The sequence below is a fragment of the Dermacentor variabilis genome, chromosome 7, assembly GCF_050947875.1.
Source record: "Dermacentor variabilis isolate Ectoservices chromosome 7, ASM5094787v1, whole genome shotgun sequence".
NCBI lineage: Eukaryota > Metazoa > Arthropoda > Arachnida > Ixodida > Ixodidae > Dermacentor > Dermacentor variabilis.
In genome coordinates this window covers 61,134,437-61,152,570 of record NC_134574.1, presented here as the reverse complement: position 1 = coordinate 61,152,570, position 18,134 = coordinate 61,134,437, and the positions used below count along the sequence as shown (strand labels likewise).

At 45.2% G+C, this 18,134-nt stretch overlaps 1 protein-coding gene and 1 long non-coding RNA gene across 2 annotated transcripts in view; one reads left to right on the top strand and one right to left on the bottom strand.

Annotated features, from left to right (window-relative positions):
• The first annotated feature begins 5,864 nt into the window (after positions 1-5,864).
• Positions 5,865-18,134, top strand: part of LOC142587473 (uncharacterized) — a 192,467-nt gene continuing 180,197 nt past the window's right edge. The window contains exon 1 of the long non-coding RNA XR_012829549.1: positions 5,865-6,197. This is a non-coding gene — a long non-coding RNA (uncharacterized LOC142587473). The remainder of the gene's footprint in view (positions 6,198-18,134) is intronic.
• LOC142588140 (uncharacterized) lies at positions 12,370-14,216 on the bottom strand. Its single transcript, XM_075699627.1, has 6 exons — positions 14,051-14,216; positions 13,841-13,969; positions 13,434-13,529; positions 12,802-12,861; positions 12,671-12,744; positions 12,370-12,375 (listed from the first exon to the last, which is right to left on the bottom strand). Exons 1-6 carry the CDS (start codon positions 14,103-14,105, stop codon positions 12,370-12,372), a joined length of 420 nt encoding a protein of 139 aa, XP_075555742.1. The 5' UTR covers positions 14,106-14,216.

Genomic DNA, 18,134 nt, shown 5'->3' with positions numbered 1-18,134 from the left:
CTCCCCACGGGACACCGCCTTGACCATCTGAGACAGGACTGGGTCCCGGCTGGTCGATTGCGATACATCAGATCTGGAGGGTACCTCCGGGTACGCATGCTCCAGCATGAACACTTCAGCAGGTTCCGGAACAGCATCAGGCACCTCTGACAGGGGCAGGCGGCTCAGGGTATCAGCAGGTCCCAGGTCCTTTTCCGGACGGTAAACCAACTGGTAACTGTAAGCTGCCAGCCTCAAGGCCCAGCGTACCACTCGAGGTGATGCCTGCACAGGAACTGCCTTGTCGGGCCCCAGCAACCCCAACAGCGGCTTGTGGTCCGTGACCGCCTCGAACTTCCGGCTCCACAGATGCTGGTGGAAGCGTTCGACACCGAACATGAGGACCCAGCCTTCCTTGTCCAGCTGGCTGTAGCGTTGCTCTGCAGCATGAAGCCGACGAGAAGCAAACGACAACAGGGCGTTCCTGGCCATCCTTGTCCCTGTGCACCAAGACGGGTCCCACGCCGTACGGCGACACATTTACGGCCAGTACGACAGGCTTAGTGGGATCGAATTGTACCAGCACTGGAGCCTTGATTAGTTCCTTGCTTTGCTGGAAGACTCGGTCCTGTTCCTTATGACAGACCCATTGCTGACCATCTCGCAGCAGAAGATGGAGCGGCTGTAGATGCTCCGATAGGTTTGACAGGAAACTCCTGTAGAAGTTGTTGAGGCCGAGGTAGCTCTGAAGCTCCTATAGAAATAAAAATTGATAGACTCCAGAAAACAGTTGACAGATACAAATCAGAATTATAAAAGGTCAAGGAAGACTGCAACTTTGCGGATATGTCATACATAATGCAGCAAGTCAAGCAAAAAGACACATCGGCTGTCTTCCTTTGGAATCAAATAATTAATTTCAGACGAAAAAAACCAACGTGGTTGGAATATGTTGTGCGTCACTGCACTATATTCAGGCACCTGTCCACCAAGGCCTATCAGCATGCTAGGAAAGGACTGCTCAAGCTGCCCGGCAGTACCACCCTTCAAGAATTCCTCGGGGGCACGAGTGGTGAAGCAGGCTTTATATCATTTATAAAGCTCGCTTAAAAGCAGAGAGTGAGAAACTGACGTCGCCTGCTTCAAGGCATTGCTCCCTCATCATGGATGAAATGCGCATAAAGCCAAAGCTGCAGTACAACAAACAACAATATTGTTTTGTTGGCCATGCTGACGTAGGCGAAGTGGACGACCCAGCGAATGAGCCCTTGCTGGCAAATTCGTTGTTGTTTTCTCATAAATGGCCTGTCAACATATTACAGGATTAGTCTTATTTCTTCACGAAGAGTTTCTCTGCTTCTCAGCTGTCGCAGCTGTGTGATCAGTTATCAAGAACGTTGAAGAATATGGCTTCAGAGTAGATGGACTCATGGCTGACAACCACAAGATAAACGTGAGTGCCTATAGGGACCTCTGCGGCGGATTTCTGACTTACAGAATTGAACACCCGGTTGATCCCGCCAGACTTTGATTTCGCAGCTTCAACTGCTGCCACGTCCTGAAAAATGTAAGATCTCAATTTTTAGAAAGAGAAATTGGCCCGGACGGAGAGATATCTTTTCGTTCCTTGAAGAAAATATACGACTTGCAGAAAGAACTGATCTTAAACCCGTGAGAAAACTTACTAGAAAACATGTCTTCCCGAACAACATCAAAAATATGATTGCCAAAAAATTTTTTCTCCAAGGGTAACGGCGGCCTTGGAATTTTTAAGAGTCACAGCTATGACTACTCTGCTGCAGCATGCAGGGCCAACAACCACTTTCAGGACCAACTTTCATGAACATCTACCGTTGTTCACACTTCACGGCACCAGCAACACGGCGCAATACATCCACCAAAACAATCCCGATGTCAGACGCTATGATGACCCCGACGATAGCCGCCTCGAATGGCTTGAACTACCTTTTCCCATGTATGTGGAAGAATTGAAAAACAGATCGCCTTCCGCGCACAACTTTCTCACGGCAGAAACCTACGAGGCGCTTCTCCTGACGACCTACTCCACGGTCGCTTGCGTTCGGCACTTGCTTGCAAAAGAAAAAAATATTGCTTTGTGCTGAGAAGGAAATTTAATAGCGACCCCATCGAATCTCTTTTTGGCACGTTGAGGCGATCGATCCTTGGGCTCTAATGACCAATTGGAGGTGCGCTTCGCGATGAGTGGCCTTGAGAAACTGCTCAAAACAGGCATCGTAGCCGTGCCTGAATGTAGCAACATCCTACACGAGCAAGAGCTCGTACAAAGCAAGGCGCTCCCCGCTGCAGTTCGCACACACAAGGAACCGTCCATTCTGCTTTCAGCTGCCATTAACGTCCTGGAGCGCTTCTAAATGCAAACCGTGCCAGCAAGTTTGCCGACCCTGCATGCAGGCACGTACCCAAGGGGGGCCCTCCCCCGAAATTAAGCGGCATAACCCCCCCCCCCCTCCATCAACCCACGCCACCACTCCTCAGACACATTCCTAAAGCGCCGACAAATCAATCTACTTGGCGGTCAACATTTTACAGTCTTTTACTGCGGAAGCAGTGTATGACTACCTTCTGTAGTTTTTTTCGGCGTCCGTTCACAGAAAGAAATTATCATGTGGGCCGATCCTGCATGGTGATAGTGAAGAAAGGGTCCAAGATCGGTGGCACATACCCCTTTGGACTCGGGAACCTACAACGCGCCCTTTGGAATCTTTGGGACGGGCCCATGTATGGGGAGCTCTTAACGCCTGCTTCGCCTCCGCCGCGGGTGGGCCTGGTATTGCAATATCTTCGGGATCGGCCTACGTGTGGGGAGTTCTTAATACCTGCTTCACCTTGCCCGTGGGTAGTTCCGGCATTGCACTACCTTTGGGGTCGACCCACGTATGGCGAGCGCTTAACGCCTGCTTCACCTCCGCCGGGGGTCGACCCGATATTGCATTATCTTCAGGCCGACCTGCAGCGGAGGTGAAACACTTTGCTTTTCGTTTCAGAGCTTTGACTGTCGTCACCTTTCGCTGCCATTCCAATCTTCACAGAGTGGAATGGTTGTCAGTTTTTAGTTATCTTTAGGCGGTAGTTATCGGCATCTCTTGGGGTGTGGAGACCAGTCTTCTGATCGATTCGGTGCCCGCACTGCTATCTCAAGATTAATTCAGGCAGGGCGTAGTTTATTGTTTTAATTATATTTTATTTTGTTTATAATGCCCAACAAAATTTTTATCTGACCATCTATTCAACGATCACGCGCATCGCTGTTGCTTCCTTAGTTCAACCTTCCTTATTTAGACTGATCCAGGGGCCAGGAAAGGGATTCGGTTCATAGTAAGCTGTTCTGTATGATCGTGGAACGAGTTGTTGACGGAGAAACTGTCAGTTGCATATAACTTTTTTTTTGCTTCATTATTTCCTCAAGTCACAGCTCGCCGCGACGCTGGTAGATCTTCGGAACCATATATCCGCGATATGGGTTAGATAAGATAGCAAATTAGGTATTGAGAAACAGCGTCCATCATCAGAGCCCGCAATAACCGTTAAACCCATAAGCAATATATGACTGTCACCCGTTCCCTCGTCTCGTTTTTCCCTAATTGTACAGCACTTTTCGTGCAAAATTGGCAACTGGAAACAAGAGTCGCAAGGAGATGAGAAATTAAGCGATCTACTAAGGGAAAAAGCCACGGCAACAGCCAAACAGGGAGGAAAAGCGAAAATTGTTCGTGAAAATATTTATGGATCAATATCTTTTTATTTAAAAAGGAAGTAGAGAAAACGACACTGGAAGTTGAGAACGATTCCGCGTGTTGAATGACGCTTCTGCAGTTATGAATCGAGCCAATTGACGTATCCACTTCCCTGCTGTGCTAATAGGGGTGTTTTTCTAACCTTCCGCGGTGGCCTCAGTACGTCTAGAACCCCACAGCGTCATGTGCTCTACGTGGTTGTACGGGGCTCGGGACCACGAATCGTTACGCAACTTCCCAAATAACAGCACGAATCGGTTTTGGAACTTGGTAGAGCAGTAAACGAGGGATGCAAAAGAACTGTGCTTGTTCCGCAAATATACACTTCTCTATAATTCTTCCAGAGCTAATTAAAAAAAACGCTACTAGAAATCTTTATTTGGCACTTTCGCTTGTTAACTTGTTCGTGGCAAGGTTCTTCCTGCGCATCTTTCATGCGCGAGTCCATTTGATGTGGTTCTTTGTTTGCCAAGTAAAGAAGAGTTGTATCTCACAGGTGTACCTGTGAAATACACGTGATTTCAATTCTCTTTTGCGGGTTTACGCGTCTTTATGGCGAATGGTGGGCATTATCCACATTTGTACTAGTGAAAGTACCCTCCCCCTCATTTGCATAGAAATATTACCTTGGGTTGCCCCCCCCCCCCCTCCCGAAAAAAAAAAAATCCTGCGTACGTGCCTACATGCAAGTAACAGCAACGGTCTACATGGGCGGATACATAGCATGAGTGGTAAGAGAGCACATGGAATGTGATAACTGCGGTGGACTAACAAGCAAAGTTCCGAGCAGCCAGCCACTTCAACAGCTCACCAAGAATCAGGACAGAGACGGACTGCTGTACCCCTCAGACGAACTTCTTTGCGTCCTAGAGACGCTAAGAATGTTCACCAACAGTGCACTGACGGAGACACCGAATCTCCGAAGGCCCCTGGCATCGCTCTTAATGTAGCTGTACCAGCGCTGATAGATTCAGCCCTTCTGCGATGCACGATTGGTGACGACCAGCACCGCCAAAAATTGGATGAACTTGTGTGCTCCCGATTCATGAAGCCCCTGCTCGGAAACTACGCCTCCGCTGTGACCGACAAAAGCGATGTATGCAAAAACTTCGCTCGGAAACCGCTGTCGAGAAAGTACCTGAAGTTGTAAATCGAGCGGGCACAGTGAACACGGCCGGGCGTCCGTCGTGCGAAGTGAGCAACTTCGACGATCGACCTTGTAATAAAGTATTCTTTGTACAAATGGTCAAGTCAATTTATTTCTTCATTAATATGACGAGCGGCGAGTTTTTAATTAGTATGTAACAGTGAATAAATATGTTTCAAAGCTTCAGAAGTAGACGACGCACTCACGTGGTACATCTGTCCAATATCACAGTTAAATACTAAGGAGGATATATGGGGAGCTCATGTGCAAAATCCACGACATGATTGTAAGGGATGCAGTATGGTGGGTCTCAGGATTATATTTGACCGCCTGGTGTTCTACACCATGTACCTAAATTTAAGTTCACGTATATTTTAAAAATTTCTCCCCAGTTGAAATGCACGCGTGCTGCCGAGAACCGGATTGCTTACGGAGCCGTTTTTCTTTTCTGATGAAATTCTGACCGACGAAAAAAAAAAAAAGATTTCATCTTCATGCCAAGCACGACAATCACTTATAATTTGTTTTAATAGAGAAGCGCGACGAGCGCTCAGTTCGCAAACTTTCAAAAAGCGCGCCTTAGACGAATACGTAAGTGGCGTCCCCATCACAAGTTTCGACGACGACCACTTTATATTGCTATATTATTACCACACTAACATATATATGTACTTACACAATTTGATTCACTTTTACCTTTGTTTTGTCATCTATGAGCACCAAAAACGTAAAAAGTTCGCACGATACAACCCTACGTAAGTGTCGCCACCGCCATACTTCCGACGGTGGCCGCTATCTATGGTATCGCCGATAATCCGGCAGGCATAGAATATATATTGGCCCCTCCTTTTTTTTGTTTCGTTTTTTTTTCTCTCTCTCCGCTAAGTAATAGGTTTTTTTTTCATTTTTGCTTGTTAGTTTTGGGTTTATATGCTCTCTTATTTTTAACCGGATTATTCTAATGAGTGCCAGATCCGAACGCTTGTTGATCACCGATGCAAAGAGGAAGGCCTTGGAAAAGGCCGCGTAGCTCATCATCATCATGGTTGCCCTCCTTCATCCACGATTGTTTTGTTACGGTAGTCGGAGGCATGCGTTTTACACGTGCTTCCCCTATCCTATCCGCATTCTGTGTCAGTCCCCTGGTACGCAGTTGTGGAGAGTTGTAGCTGTGATTGGACCATATTGAACTATGTCACCCGCCGGGTTGCAGCCGTTGGTGAAAGCTTTCGACGCCATTCTCAACACGGGCATCACAGTACACCTGAGCCACTCCTGCAACACGCGCGGTGCCGGTGAGTGGCGGTGCTGTTTTGAAACGTGGTTTTCGCTGAGTGTTATATTCGTAAATCGATGTGAGCGCTGCTGTGATAGCGCGTAAGCACGCCGTTACGGCACAATCAAGCCCCAGCCACAATGACGACGGCGGGAATCGCGAAACTTCGTGGCGGCATGCCGACAGCACGATTCTTTTTTTCGTTAACATTGGTATGGCTGTCGTCTTGCGTATGCCATTCCATTGTGTTCATTGCCTGTCATCAATTTCATGCGAAGGTAACTACGCCTTAGTATTTCAGCGTCATTCAGTAAGGATGCTTTTGTCTTTAGTCAGCCTACGAATCTGTCGAGGCTAAGACAAAGGAATCTCACCGCATTGCGAAGGGGGCGAAATGCAAAAATGCCCTTGTCCAGTGCATAGATGGGTGGATGGATGATTGTGGCTCAACCCTTTGAATCGGGCGGCGGCGGCGCGCGCCACCTAGCCTTTAATGGTTCTATTCGCACTTTCCAGCGACTATAGGGGGCGCGGAGAACGTTTCAATATGGCGGGGATAGAGGTGATGGGGCCGACACGAAAGCGTGCGCGTCTCCAGGTGCAGGCGGCTCACGGGCCTCTAGTATCTCTAAGCGCGATCCTTGACCTTGCAAAGGAAACGCAGAGATGTGTTGTAGAAGGAGAGGCTGCGTTTAACGCTGGCCATATAATATGCTGCGGTATACGAGCGACGACAAGCGCGGCTGTCGAGGTCGAGTTACTATGCCTGCAGACAAGCGCCGTGAGAGGCCCCCCGCATACTATAAAAGTTCAAGTCTGCAATGAAACCGGCGCCGTAAAGGTCAGTATTTCACCTTACGTTTTTTTTAAAGATATACGTGATGTACGAGAATTGACACCAAGCAGTTAATTGGTGGCGCTCGGATGTAAACAAAGCGCAGTACCCCTCATGCCGCTGCATAAAATAAACGTTGTGTATATTGATGACGTTATGTGCATTCATGGCTCCCTGCAATGGCTTATTTGTGGAATGCTTGTTAAAAATGCCAGGTAACACGGAAACGTTTCAGTAGTGCCGATTTAGAAGCTATGAGCGTGAGGTGTGCCAGCGCGCCCCGTTTCCAGCATGATTAGCGTTTTCGCGTGCTGTACGGCGATTTCGCCAAAGTGCAACGCGTTAAATGCAATTATTTTTTTACTTACTTCTCGGGCTTAAACACGCAATTTCGTCGTTCTAGTGTCAAAGCACCAATGTGTTGTTTTCGGCTTCCAGAATTCAATGTGCATGTGGGAGCCTACGCATTTGCCCTGTAAATAATTAGCGCGGTTTTAAGGTCGTTTGCGTGCTTAACATTGGTTTGATTGTTTTCAGGTTGAATGCACGTGCAAGGCCGGTCTCTCTGGTCAATGCAAACATTTGTTTGCCACTTTGATATATTTGAACAGGTAAAACTTTATACATCATGTGTTTATTTATTTTCATTAGTTGGCTTGCCTGTAATGTGCATCAAGTGACAGCGAATATGTTTACCTTATGTCGAACTAAGAGCCACATTGTAAAAGGCGAACATAGAAGTCAGTGGCAATGATGCCTTTTCAATGCCATCTGGGGCTTGTTGTTGCACTAGGAACCGAGTTCCAAGAACATGCACACAGCAATCAATTGAGTATGTGTTGCTTCAGTCACTTCAGGTGGGCACAGGCTGTATTAATAACCACAGAATGCCCAGAAATGTTTTAAACGTTCTGGGCTTTTTTATTTGTTTACTGTAGGATTTTGATTCTGAATCTGCTGTAAAATATTGTTGATGTAACTTACTAACACGGAAACAAAGGATGAAACAAAATGGAACCAATGTACACAAGCGCTAACTCAAAACTGAAATGGTTCCCGTCTGTCTCATTTTTTTTTCCGCACTACCAAGTTGCATCATAGAATTCCAACTAGCCCCATCGCGACACTGTTAGGAAACATTTTCTTGAATCATATGAAAGATGCAGAAAAAAGCCAATACACAGAGTATTTCAGCAAGGTATGTTTATTTTGATGTACAGGACAAGTGCCACTTCCCTGGATTCATTGTCATGCACGGATGTGCAACAACAGTGGGGACTTGCCAGTGCTGCCAGCATCTACAAACCAAGGCCAATTAGTTTGTTTTGCCACGTCGAGCAGCTTCAACCAATAAGTGTCCCTGAAGATGTTCAAGCCCTGATTAGGAAAGAACTTATCGATGCAGTACCAAATTCTGCACTGGCAAAACACAAAACTCGTGCAAGAAAGTCAATCCCTTTCACTAGCAATTTGAACATAGTCCGCGCCATCGACAATTTTCACACAAGGTTGCTACTTGAGAGAGCACACAAAATTTTCGTTTTTTGAATCGGTGCTAGATGGTGAAAAAACAGTACTGAAAAGGTTTACTCTTGAACATCTCAATGAAAATGAAAAGAGTTTCTATCTTCAAAATGTGTGCCTCTCCTATGCCAAAGCTAGGGAAATATGCCGCGAGACAACTGATCAGTCATCCACTCTGTGGCACAGCGAAAGAAAAAAAAGAATTACTGGAAGCATCTGCAGAGAACTCTACACGTTTGAAGAAAGAGGTACACGCAGTTGGGAAGCAAAGCTGGACAGGCTGTACTGCAGGGAGCCTTTCAAGGGAAATGAAGCCACAATGTATGGAAAAGACAACGAGCCTCTTGCACTTGAAGAGTACGAGAAGACTCATAACGAAAGCGTGAGCAAGCTGGGACTCGTCGTCATTCCAGATGTTCCTTGGCTTGGCTACAGCCCGGATGGAATAAGTGAGCAGAGGGGAACGAACATCTTGCTGGAAGTGAAGTGTCCTGTTCTAGACAAGCACTCTAGCATACAAGACCTTGTAAATGCTAAGAAGCTGGCATTTATTGTGTGTGATGGAGAAAATTATGCATTGAGACGTGCTCACAAGTATTATTCCCACGTTCAACTGGGCATGCTCCTCCTTAACATGAATCTGTGTCATTTTATAGTATATTCGAAAGTTGAGAGCCTTGTCATTCATGTGCCGAGAGACACCGAGCATATTCAGGCACTTGTAGACAGGCTGCAGTATGTCTACTTCAAAAGGGTACTACCTAAGCTTGTGCAGATTAGCAAGGCTTGAAAGTATGTTGGTGTTCATAGGTTTTTTTCGTTGTTGATCACTTCCATTCAGTGGGAGGGGGGATACTTAGAAGAAAAGCTATTCAGTACTTTGTAATATTTACGAATTGCAATATATTAAAAAATTAAATTATGGGGTTTTACGTGTCAAAACCACTTTCTGATTACGAGGCACGCCATACTGGAGGACTCCGGAAATTTCAACCACCTGGGGTTCTTTAACGTACACGAAAATCTAAGTACACGGGTGCTTTCGCATTTCGCTTCCATCGAAATGCGGCCGCCGTGAATTGCAATATATGTAGCAGCAATTAAGCAATTGTTAATTATATTTACTGTTCAATGTCTGATAAGGAAAGAAAACAAATTGTGAGAACTGAAATGGCAAGAGTTTTTGAAGCATCGAAGAAGCAAAATGAGGAGTTCAAGTTTGGTTCTAGGTTTTGCAGCATATGCATAAATGGCCAGCTGCAAATTTTGCTTGTATTCTGTCATTTAGTGCTTTTGGATGTCTAGTCATGGAGTTTAATTTTTTACTCTACAACCTGTGATGTTTTCTCTGCAAATGACACCTTTACAAGTGTCTACAGTGCACATGTTGCAAAAAAGAGAAGAAAGCTGTTGATCCTTTTTTTAAGCAACTATTTATTTTGCATTCTTCGAAAAGCTAGTCACACAGCAGCTCATAATTCCTGAAGAGCTTGTTTGCAGTCACTCTAAAGTACTTGAGCGAATACAAGTACTTTTTTACTTGAAAATTAGTGCTTCTGTGTTTATAACTGGTCCTTTGTACCTGATATACTTGGCTGCTTTTTTTTTTACTTGTCAGTACACGTATCACACCTATAAACATACCACAATAAACATTCCTCCTGTAAATGTGTGTCTGCGTTTTGCTATGTGATATTCAATATTTACTATTTGTTAGAAAATGTTGATATTCGCCCTCCTCTCAACTTTCATATGTCTCTTAACTGAATGTGTACACATCACTTCCATTTGTATAGGTTGTCTGCAAATAAATGTATGCCACATGCGAGGCTCTCGCATGCTCGTATATTTGCCACCTGCTCTCGGTTCACATTCTTCACGTCTTTGTGGTTGCAATGCCCACAAGTTCACAACTGTACTTAGTCACACATTGCAATGTACACGACAAAGTGATGAAAAAATAAAAAAAATAACCATCACGCCTATTTGACCCAACAGCGCATACTATAGACAGTATGTATAATTGAACAGCTGATGATGTCGCACAAATTAAGTGGAAAATACACCAAAAGAGATTGTTCTGTTAAAGTAACATTAACATTCGCCAGTTTGTGTTCCGTTAACCATAGCAATATGTGTCTGATCAACACTGATAGGTTAGTGAGGGCTAGGATTCACCTCAATTTGAACAGGGAAAGATTAAAATTGGTCAAGAAGAAACAAGCCAATCTAGATGCAGTAAGGGTAAAAGCAGACCAATTCAGGCTGGTAGTTGCAAACAAATATGCAGCCTTAGAACAGAGATGAAGATGACATAGAGCTAATGAATGAAACCGTTACGAGGATGGCTTCAGAGGCAGCAATTGAAGTGGGAGGCAAGGCACCAAGGCAACCAGTAGGCAAGCTCTCCCAAGTAACAAAGGGCCTAATAAAGAAGCGACAAAGAATGAAAGTGTCCAACTCAAGAGATAAGATAGAATTTGCGAAACTGTCAAAACTGATCAACAAGGCGAAAATAAGTGATTCGAAATTATAACGCGATAAAGACTGAAAAAAGCCGTAAAAGATGGACGCAGCATGAAATCGGTGAAGGAAGCTTGGCGTAGGTCAAACCAAGATGTATGCACTAAAAGATAAGCAGGGTAATGGCACCAGCAATCTCGAAGTTATAGTAAAAGCGGCAAAAGAATACAAATGGGTTGGAGCACATGCCAGATCCTGGCTGGAAGCTTACCATTATCATTAAAAAGAAAGGTATACAATCAGCGCATTCTACCGGTGCTAACATATGGGCAGAAACGTGAAGACTGACAAGCTTGCGAACAAGTTGAGGAACGCGCAAAGAGCGATGGAACGAAGAATGTTAGGCATATAGTTAAGAGACAGGAAGATAGTGGTGTGGATCAGAGAGCAAACAAAGATACCGAATATACTTATTGACATTATTAGAAAAATTTGAGCTGGGCACATCATGTAATGCGTAGGTTAGAAAACCGGTAGACCATTAGGGTTGCAGAATGGGTGCGAAGAGAAAGGAAGCGCAGTCAAGTACGGGAGAAGTATAGCTGGGGTGATGAAATTAAGAAATTCGCAGGCACTAGTTGAAATCGGCTGGCACAGGACAGGGATAATTGGAAAGTCGCAGGGATAGACCTTCGTCCTGCAGTGGACATAATATAGGATTGCAATGATGAGGATGAATTGTGTCAGCTTTGCAAGCGTGCTTACTGAAATTTATCATCAGCCAGTATTGGTGCGCACAAGTTAGTTAGCCCACACGCAACTGTGAACAGCTCATTGATATAAGGCAGCATTTCCCAGGACAGAGTTGAGTTGAAGAGCTTAAATATTTTAACTCGTTGTATTGCTCGTTCTACATGAACCCGTGCCCTAGCAATATCAGCTGTCCTAAGGGCATCATTGCGGTCAAACTGGCAGTCCTTTTTAGCAAAAGGTGGCCGAATTACGCCAATTGCACGGGCAGTGCACAAGTCATCAATGAAAAAACCCCTATCGACCATAATGTCATCTGTGAATGACTCGAACTTCTCCAGTATTGCACACTCAGCTGTAATGGCTTTGTCTGAGGCTCGTCCACCAAATGCTTCACTGATGAATGTTATTGTGCCAGCTGGACTTACACATATGAGAAATTTTACAGTGTAAGTCGACTTGTATTGTGAATATGTCAGTAGCTGACATTTCACACAGCGAGATCTTTCAACTGGGATTTCTGTGCAATCTACAACACCTCGCACTCTCGGATACTGTTTAAAGTGCGAAGGCATATTGTTTAAAATTTCCTCCTTTGAAGGCCACTCAATGGCAGCTTTCAGCACTGCAGCAACAAGAGGCAGTGTGTGCGCAAAATATCTGTGTATGGACGAAATGCTGCATTGAAAAAGTACACTGAGACAGGAAAATGACATAGCCTGTTTCAGAACTATGAACACCAAAATAACTCTGTCCCTCACAGAAGCTTCCATCCTATTTGCCGCCTCATACTTCTCTACGAGTGAAACAATCTTGTTTAGAAGTGCATGAGAAGGTACGCCAGTCAAAGTGTTTAGGTGAGCATCAGAAAGAAGCACGTCCGAAATCCAAAATTTTTGTGTGAAGTCCAGTGAGTTCACTTTAACGGATTTGTTTAGCTCAGGTGTGTGGCCCAGCTCTTGAAGTTCAACAAGTGCCCTTGCAGCGTCTCGTTCTGTAACGCAAGAAAAAATTTAGAGCGAAATTGGTACAGTTTTAAGCAAAAAGTTACCTGCTGTTGTTCGTGAGCAAGAGCTTGAAAGGGGGGGAAGCCAATCCTGCACAGGTGGGTCTGCAATACAATGATGGTGAACTAAATCCTTCATAAAACCATGTGAATGAAGTGTCCTACAACACGGTGTATTCAGTCCTACGGCAAAATAAAACAAGATGCATTGCACTGGCTTGCCTTTGCTCTAAAATTCAAGAGCAGAGAGAGAAAGTATCAGATGCGAAAGGCGGGGAGGTTGGCAGGGAGGTTACCTGGAAGGTAAACATCCACTTTGCTAACCTGGTGCACAGGTGAAAGGGTAAGGGGGGTGCCGAAATATTACAAAGAAAAGCACAAAAAGTGAGAAAGATCATAGAAAAAAAAACATTCACACACACAGAACACTATTGCATCAGAGTCACTCCAGTAGGTTACTTGCCTAAGGTGACATTAGAAAAGCCTTAGTCTCTTAATAGTAGAACGTGTATTTATCTAGGTGCCCAAAATCTTTCGGCGATACCACTCTCGATATATTGCCCTTTGCAGTTGCACAACCGGACTCGCCTTGTTTGGTGAAACGGCAAACTTAAACATGCGGTAACGCCTATGCATCATCAAAACTTGGGTGCGAGGGTCGGAAAAAAAATTCTCACCATTGTATTCACTTTCTTCCAAATTATCAGGAAGCTCGCATGCGCAATCTTCATTAATGACGACTTCAGATACGTCGTCCTGTTGGCCCTCGTTTCCTGCAACATTGTTAGGTCAATAGAAGAGATGCTTTAAGACCAAGCAAAACAAATACAAGATCACAAACGCTTGCGCAGTACCTCCGATCGGTACACAACTTTCACTACAGCCAAAAAAAGTAGCGAACGCCTTGCACATTGACCGCCTGTTTGATTTTCACACAGAACGACTAAGAACAGATGCAGAATACGTTCGCTAGTGTGAAATGCTCACTACGCAGCGTCAGGCACCGTCGAGGAATATTTACCGAAACAGCGCGAGTGCAGGCAGAACATTTAATAAACGGTGACACTTGCGTACTTAAACTTACCTTGAGAATCTGTGGGGGGCTTTCTTCGGGGAACCCTAGGCCTCACACTTGCTTCGTGGGAGCGCATAGGGATCTTTTGCGAAGGCACGGCGTTTCTTTTCAGCCGCTTTCGTAAGGGCTTCAACCCGTCTTTAAGGCAAAATTTCACAATCAGCTCACCACAAGAATAAAATGAAATCATTGAGAGCATCGCAACAGTCACTTACTCACCAAGGTGGCCCCAAAAGAAGTCGTCTTTGTTAAAATGATCGCTACATACGACCATTTCTTCGCTCACTTGCTTCCCGATGCGGAGCTTGATCGCCCACAACTTCCTCCGTTTTTTATCTTTTGGAAAGTGGTGCAGGCTCACTTTTCCGGAAATTGCACGATTTGTGCATTGTGGCACACTGCACATGCGGTTGCTCTTCGCTCGTCGACTGTTTTCTTCCATGACGAAGAGCACAAGTACGCCAACGCAGCTGCAGAAACCGCGTGAGCGAGAAATCCATCACCCCCTCCCGGCTTCCGAAAAGATCCGCGCGGCGGCGCTAGCGTTTCTGGAAAGCGCGAATATGCATGCATACCTATGTATTTACTCCTTTACTTTTGCGTTGATATTGTCCACCAATCAGATAGCCTCCGTTTAGTTATTTCTACCTGTTCAAAGTCTATTCTACTTTCACTGTCTTTAAAACCCAAGGCTTTGAATAGTTCCCCGTTAGATTCAACTGCAGGGTGAAGTTGTTTACAAGCAAGTATCAGGTGTTCCGCCGTTTCCTCCTCCTCTCTACACGCCTCGCACACCAAATCTATCTCCTGGTATCTGGCTCGGTACGTTTTAGTCCTCAGTACACCTGTCCTGGCTTCGAACAACAATGAGCTTCCCTTAGAGTTATCGTAAATATTTTCTTTGGCCATTTCTTGCTTAAACGTCCTGTATGTCTCCAATGCCGATTTGGTTTGCATCTCTGTACTCCACATACCCTTCTCTGCCTCCTTAACCTTTTTCTTGACAGATGATTCCTTACTTGTTCCCCCGCTACTGCCCAAGTATTTGCTTGTCAATTTTCTAGTTCGCTTCCTCCACTTCGTGTCAACATTCCTCGTGTATAAGTAACTGAAAACCTTCCTAGCCCACCGAATTTCCCCCATTTTTCTCAATCGCTCCTCAAATGCTATCTTGCTACTAGCCTCTCTGCCCTCGAAAGAAGACCATCCCAGATCCCCCTGCACTCCAAGATTTGGTGTCTTGCTATGTGCTCCCAGAGCGAGCCTACCCACACCACGTTGCCTAATTTCCAACTGTTGCCGGGTCTCTGTTCTAATACATAGAACTGCATTGGCAAAAGTCAGGCCTGGTACCATTACCCCCTTCCATATCCCTCGTACTACCTCGTACCTATTGTGGTTCCACAGTGCCCTACTCTTCATAATCGCTGCACTTCTGTTACCTTTAGTCGTTAGATATTTTTCGTACTCTGTCAGATACTCAATGCCATTATTTATCCACACCCCAAGGTACTTGTATTTTTCGACTATCTCCAGCGTGGCCTCCTGTATCTTATGCTCGCCGTAAATGTTATCATTAAAAATCATGACTGCTGATTTTTCTTTGCTAAATTAACTTCAAGCCTAACCTGTCTCCTTCTGTACCACATATGTCCATTAATTCCTGCAGATCTTCTGCACTGTCAGCCATTAATACAATATCATCCGCGTACATCAGTCCTGGTAATGACTGTTCAATCAATTTTCCTTGCTTGAGAAATGATAGGTTGAAGCCGAGTCCGCTTTGCTGTATTTTGGCCTCTAGACCTTGTAGGTACAGCATAAACATCAGAGGTGACAATGGGCACCCCTGCCTAAGCCCCCGCCGAATCATCACAGGCTCCGAAACCTGCTTTTCCCATTGTATAATCACCCGGTTACCTTTGTAGATATCTTTTAAGAAATTGGTTACTCCATCTTGCACTCCTAAAGTTTCCAGAATGCCCCACAAGCCCTCTTGAAGTACACTTTCATAGGCTCCCTTGATGTCCAAAAAAGCCAGCCATAGGGGTCTGTGTTCCTTTTGAGCTATTTCAATGCACTGTGTTAGCGAGAACAGATTGTCTTCTAGCCTCCTATGCTTCCGGAACCCATTTTGTAGCTCACCAAGTACCCCCTCGTTCTCTACGCATGCCTGCAGTCTGTCCTTTATAATCTGCATAACCACCCTGTAAACCACTGACGTCACTGTTATAGGCCGGTAGTTATTTATGTCAGCTTTGTCCCCCTTTCCCTTATATATCATTCTCATCCTACTTAGCCTCCATTCGTCAGGTACTTTACCATCCACTAGCATTTTGCTCACCACCTCCCTCAATGCTTTCTTAGATTTCGGGCCCAATTTCTTTATTAACATAATTGGAATACCATCGGGGCCTGCCGATGTGCTACTTGGTACCCTCTTCTCCGCACTTTCCCACTCTTTTTGTCCAAGCGAAAGCAGTGGGTTGACCGGGCTATCCCTCTCCGACTGCATGTACCATTTGTCTGTTTTGTAAATTTTTCCCTCATCATGGTTCCTATATGCTTCATTGCCGCCTCTCCTTCTAACCGAGTACCTTGAGCTGTTACTATATACCTCTGCTCTAGGCTTGTCCTATTACCCAAGGAGTTCAGATGTTGCCAGAATTTTCTAGCTGCCTGTTTATCTTTTTTATTGCTTATTTTTGACAGCCATTGGGACCCTTTTGTCTTGATTTTCTCGTTGATCAAATAAGATGCTTCCCTTTTGCATTTTATGTAGTTTACCCATTTCCTCTCTACTTCTGCTTCAGGTTCTCCCTTACTTTTGGAATACCTGTGTTCCCTGGAGGCTTCCTGACGTTTCTTTATGGCCTTCTTAACCTCTTCATCCCACCAGCTCTTTAGTTTTCGTATCCCTTGCCTTGTTTTCCTGACTCGCGCCTTACCTAGCTCACGCTCAAATAGTCTCATTAACTTTGGGTAAGTCCAATCAGTTTCAGTACTCTCTGATATTTCCTCTTCAATTTGTTTGGCCGCTATTTCCACTTCGTCTTCTGAGTAAAAAATCACATCTGGCGTTTCCTCGCGCGTCGTTCGTGCTTTAGTTTCCCTCTTAAAACTCAACTTGATATGTTTGTGGTCGCTACCTATACTTCTGGAGCCCTGTTCATCTATAATCATGGCTCCTAATCTATCGTACATCCTATGTGACATCAACGCATAATCTATTGTCGAGTGTTGACCCCCTACCTCCCATGTTATGATCCCGTCACACTTTTCAGTAGAGTTACAGACAACTAAGTTAAGCCTCTCACACATATCCAGCAGCATGTTACCTGTGGAGTCTGTGTACCCATCCATATCTTCAACATGCGCATTCATGTCTCCTAATACAATTACTTCACATCCTTTTCCTAGCTCATTGATGTCCGCTGCTATACAGTCCAACATTTTTTTGTTTTCCTCTTTAGCATTTGATCCTGTCCAAAGGTATACAAAGCCCAGAAGTGTTTTCGCCCCTGCTACTTTTCCTTCTAGCCATAAATGCTCCTTGCATTCCTGTTTGACCCTTTGCCAATTTGTATTTTTATGAATGAATGCTCCAATTCCCCCACCCTTTCTGCTACCCTGCACTCTGTTGCAGTATTCCCATGCATAATCAGGGTTACAGGGCGGTTGTTCCATGTCCCTAAGATGTGTCTCTACAAACCCATAAACCATTAAGTTCTCCTGCCTTAGTTGTTCTTCGATTTCCTCCCATTTTAGCCTATTTCTGCCACCTTGCATGTTAATGAACCCTATGTCTGACTTAATTTGGCTCTTGCGCTTATTCCTGTCACCTCTCCTACTGTACCGATGTTCGCGTGTTTGTGGCTCCTGCCTCGAATCGTCCACGCCTACACTGCTTCTTTCAGGGCTCTGGGTCCCCCTAAAAAAGCTGTTGCCTGGCGACCCATCCTGCCCCCTATCCTTTTGCCAGTGGCAACACTGTAGTGAATACCATCCTGCACAAAAGGTCGGAAGCCGGTTCCGTACACGTCCCTGTTGACCTCCATCACGCTGTACCCGAGTCGTCCGCTCAGACTCCTAATGACCCGATTGGCCTCAACCACCCTCCTTTCTACCTGGTAAGCCTGGCCCTGGACCTCTGGGATAGTGCATATGGTCACATGCACCCTCCCGGAGGCCTCTCTAAGCTTACTCAGCCCAGTCTCAATGTGCCTCTCAAGGTCCTGGCTTCTCCCCTTAAGCACGTCATTGAGCCCAGCATGCATAATGACCAAGCTGTCGCTCTCCGTGC

Excerpts from the sequence above, each read along its gene's own strand:
- LOC142588140 (XM_075699627.1), bottom strand. The coding sequence starts at position 14,105 with ATGGTCGTATGTAGCGATCATTTTAACAAAGACGACTTCTTTTGGGGC. Across the intron at positions 13,970-14,050 it reads CTTCTTTTGGGGCCACCTTG|ACGGGTTGAAGCCCTTACGA; the intron begins GTGAGTAAGTGA and ends TTTGCCTTAAAG. Across the intron at positions 13,530-13,840 it reads GCCCCCCACAGATTCTCAAG|GAAACGAGGGCCAACAGGAC; the intron begins GTAAGTTTAAGT and ends ACAATGTTGCAG.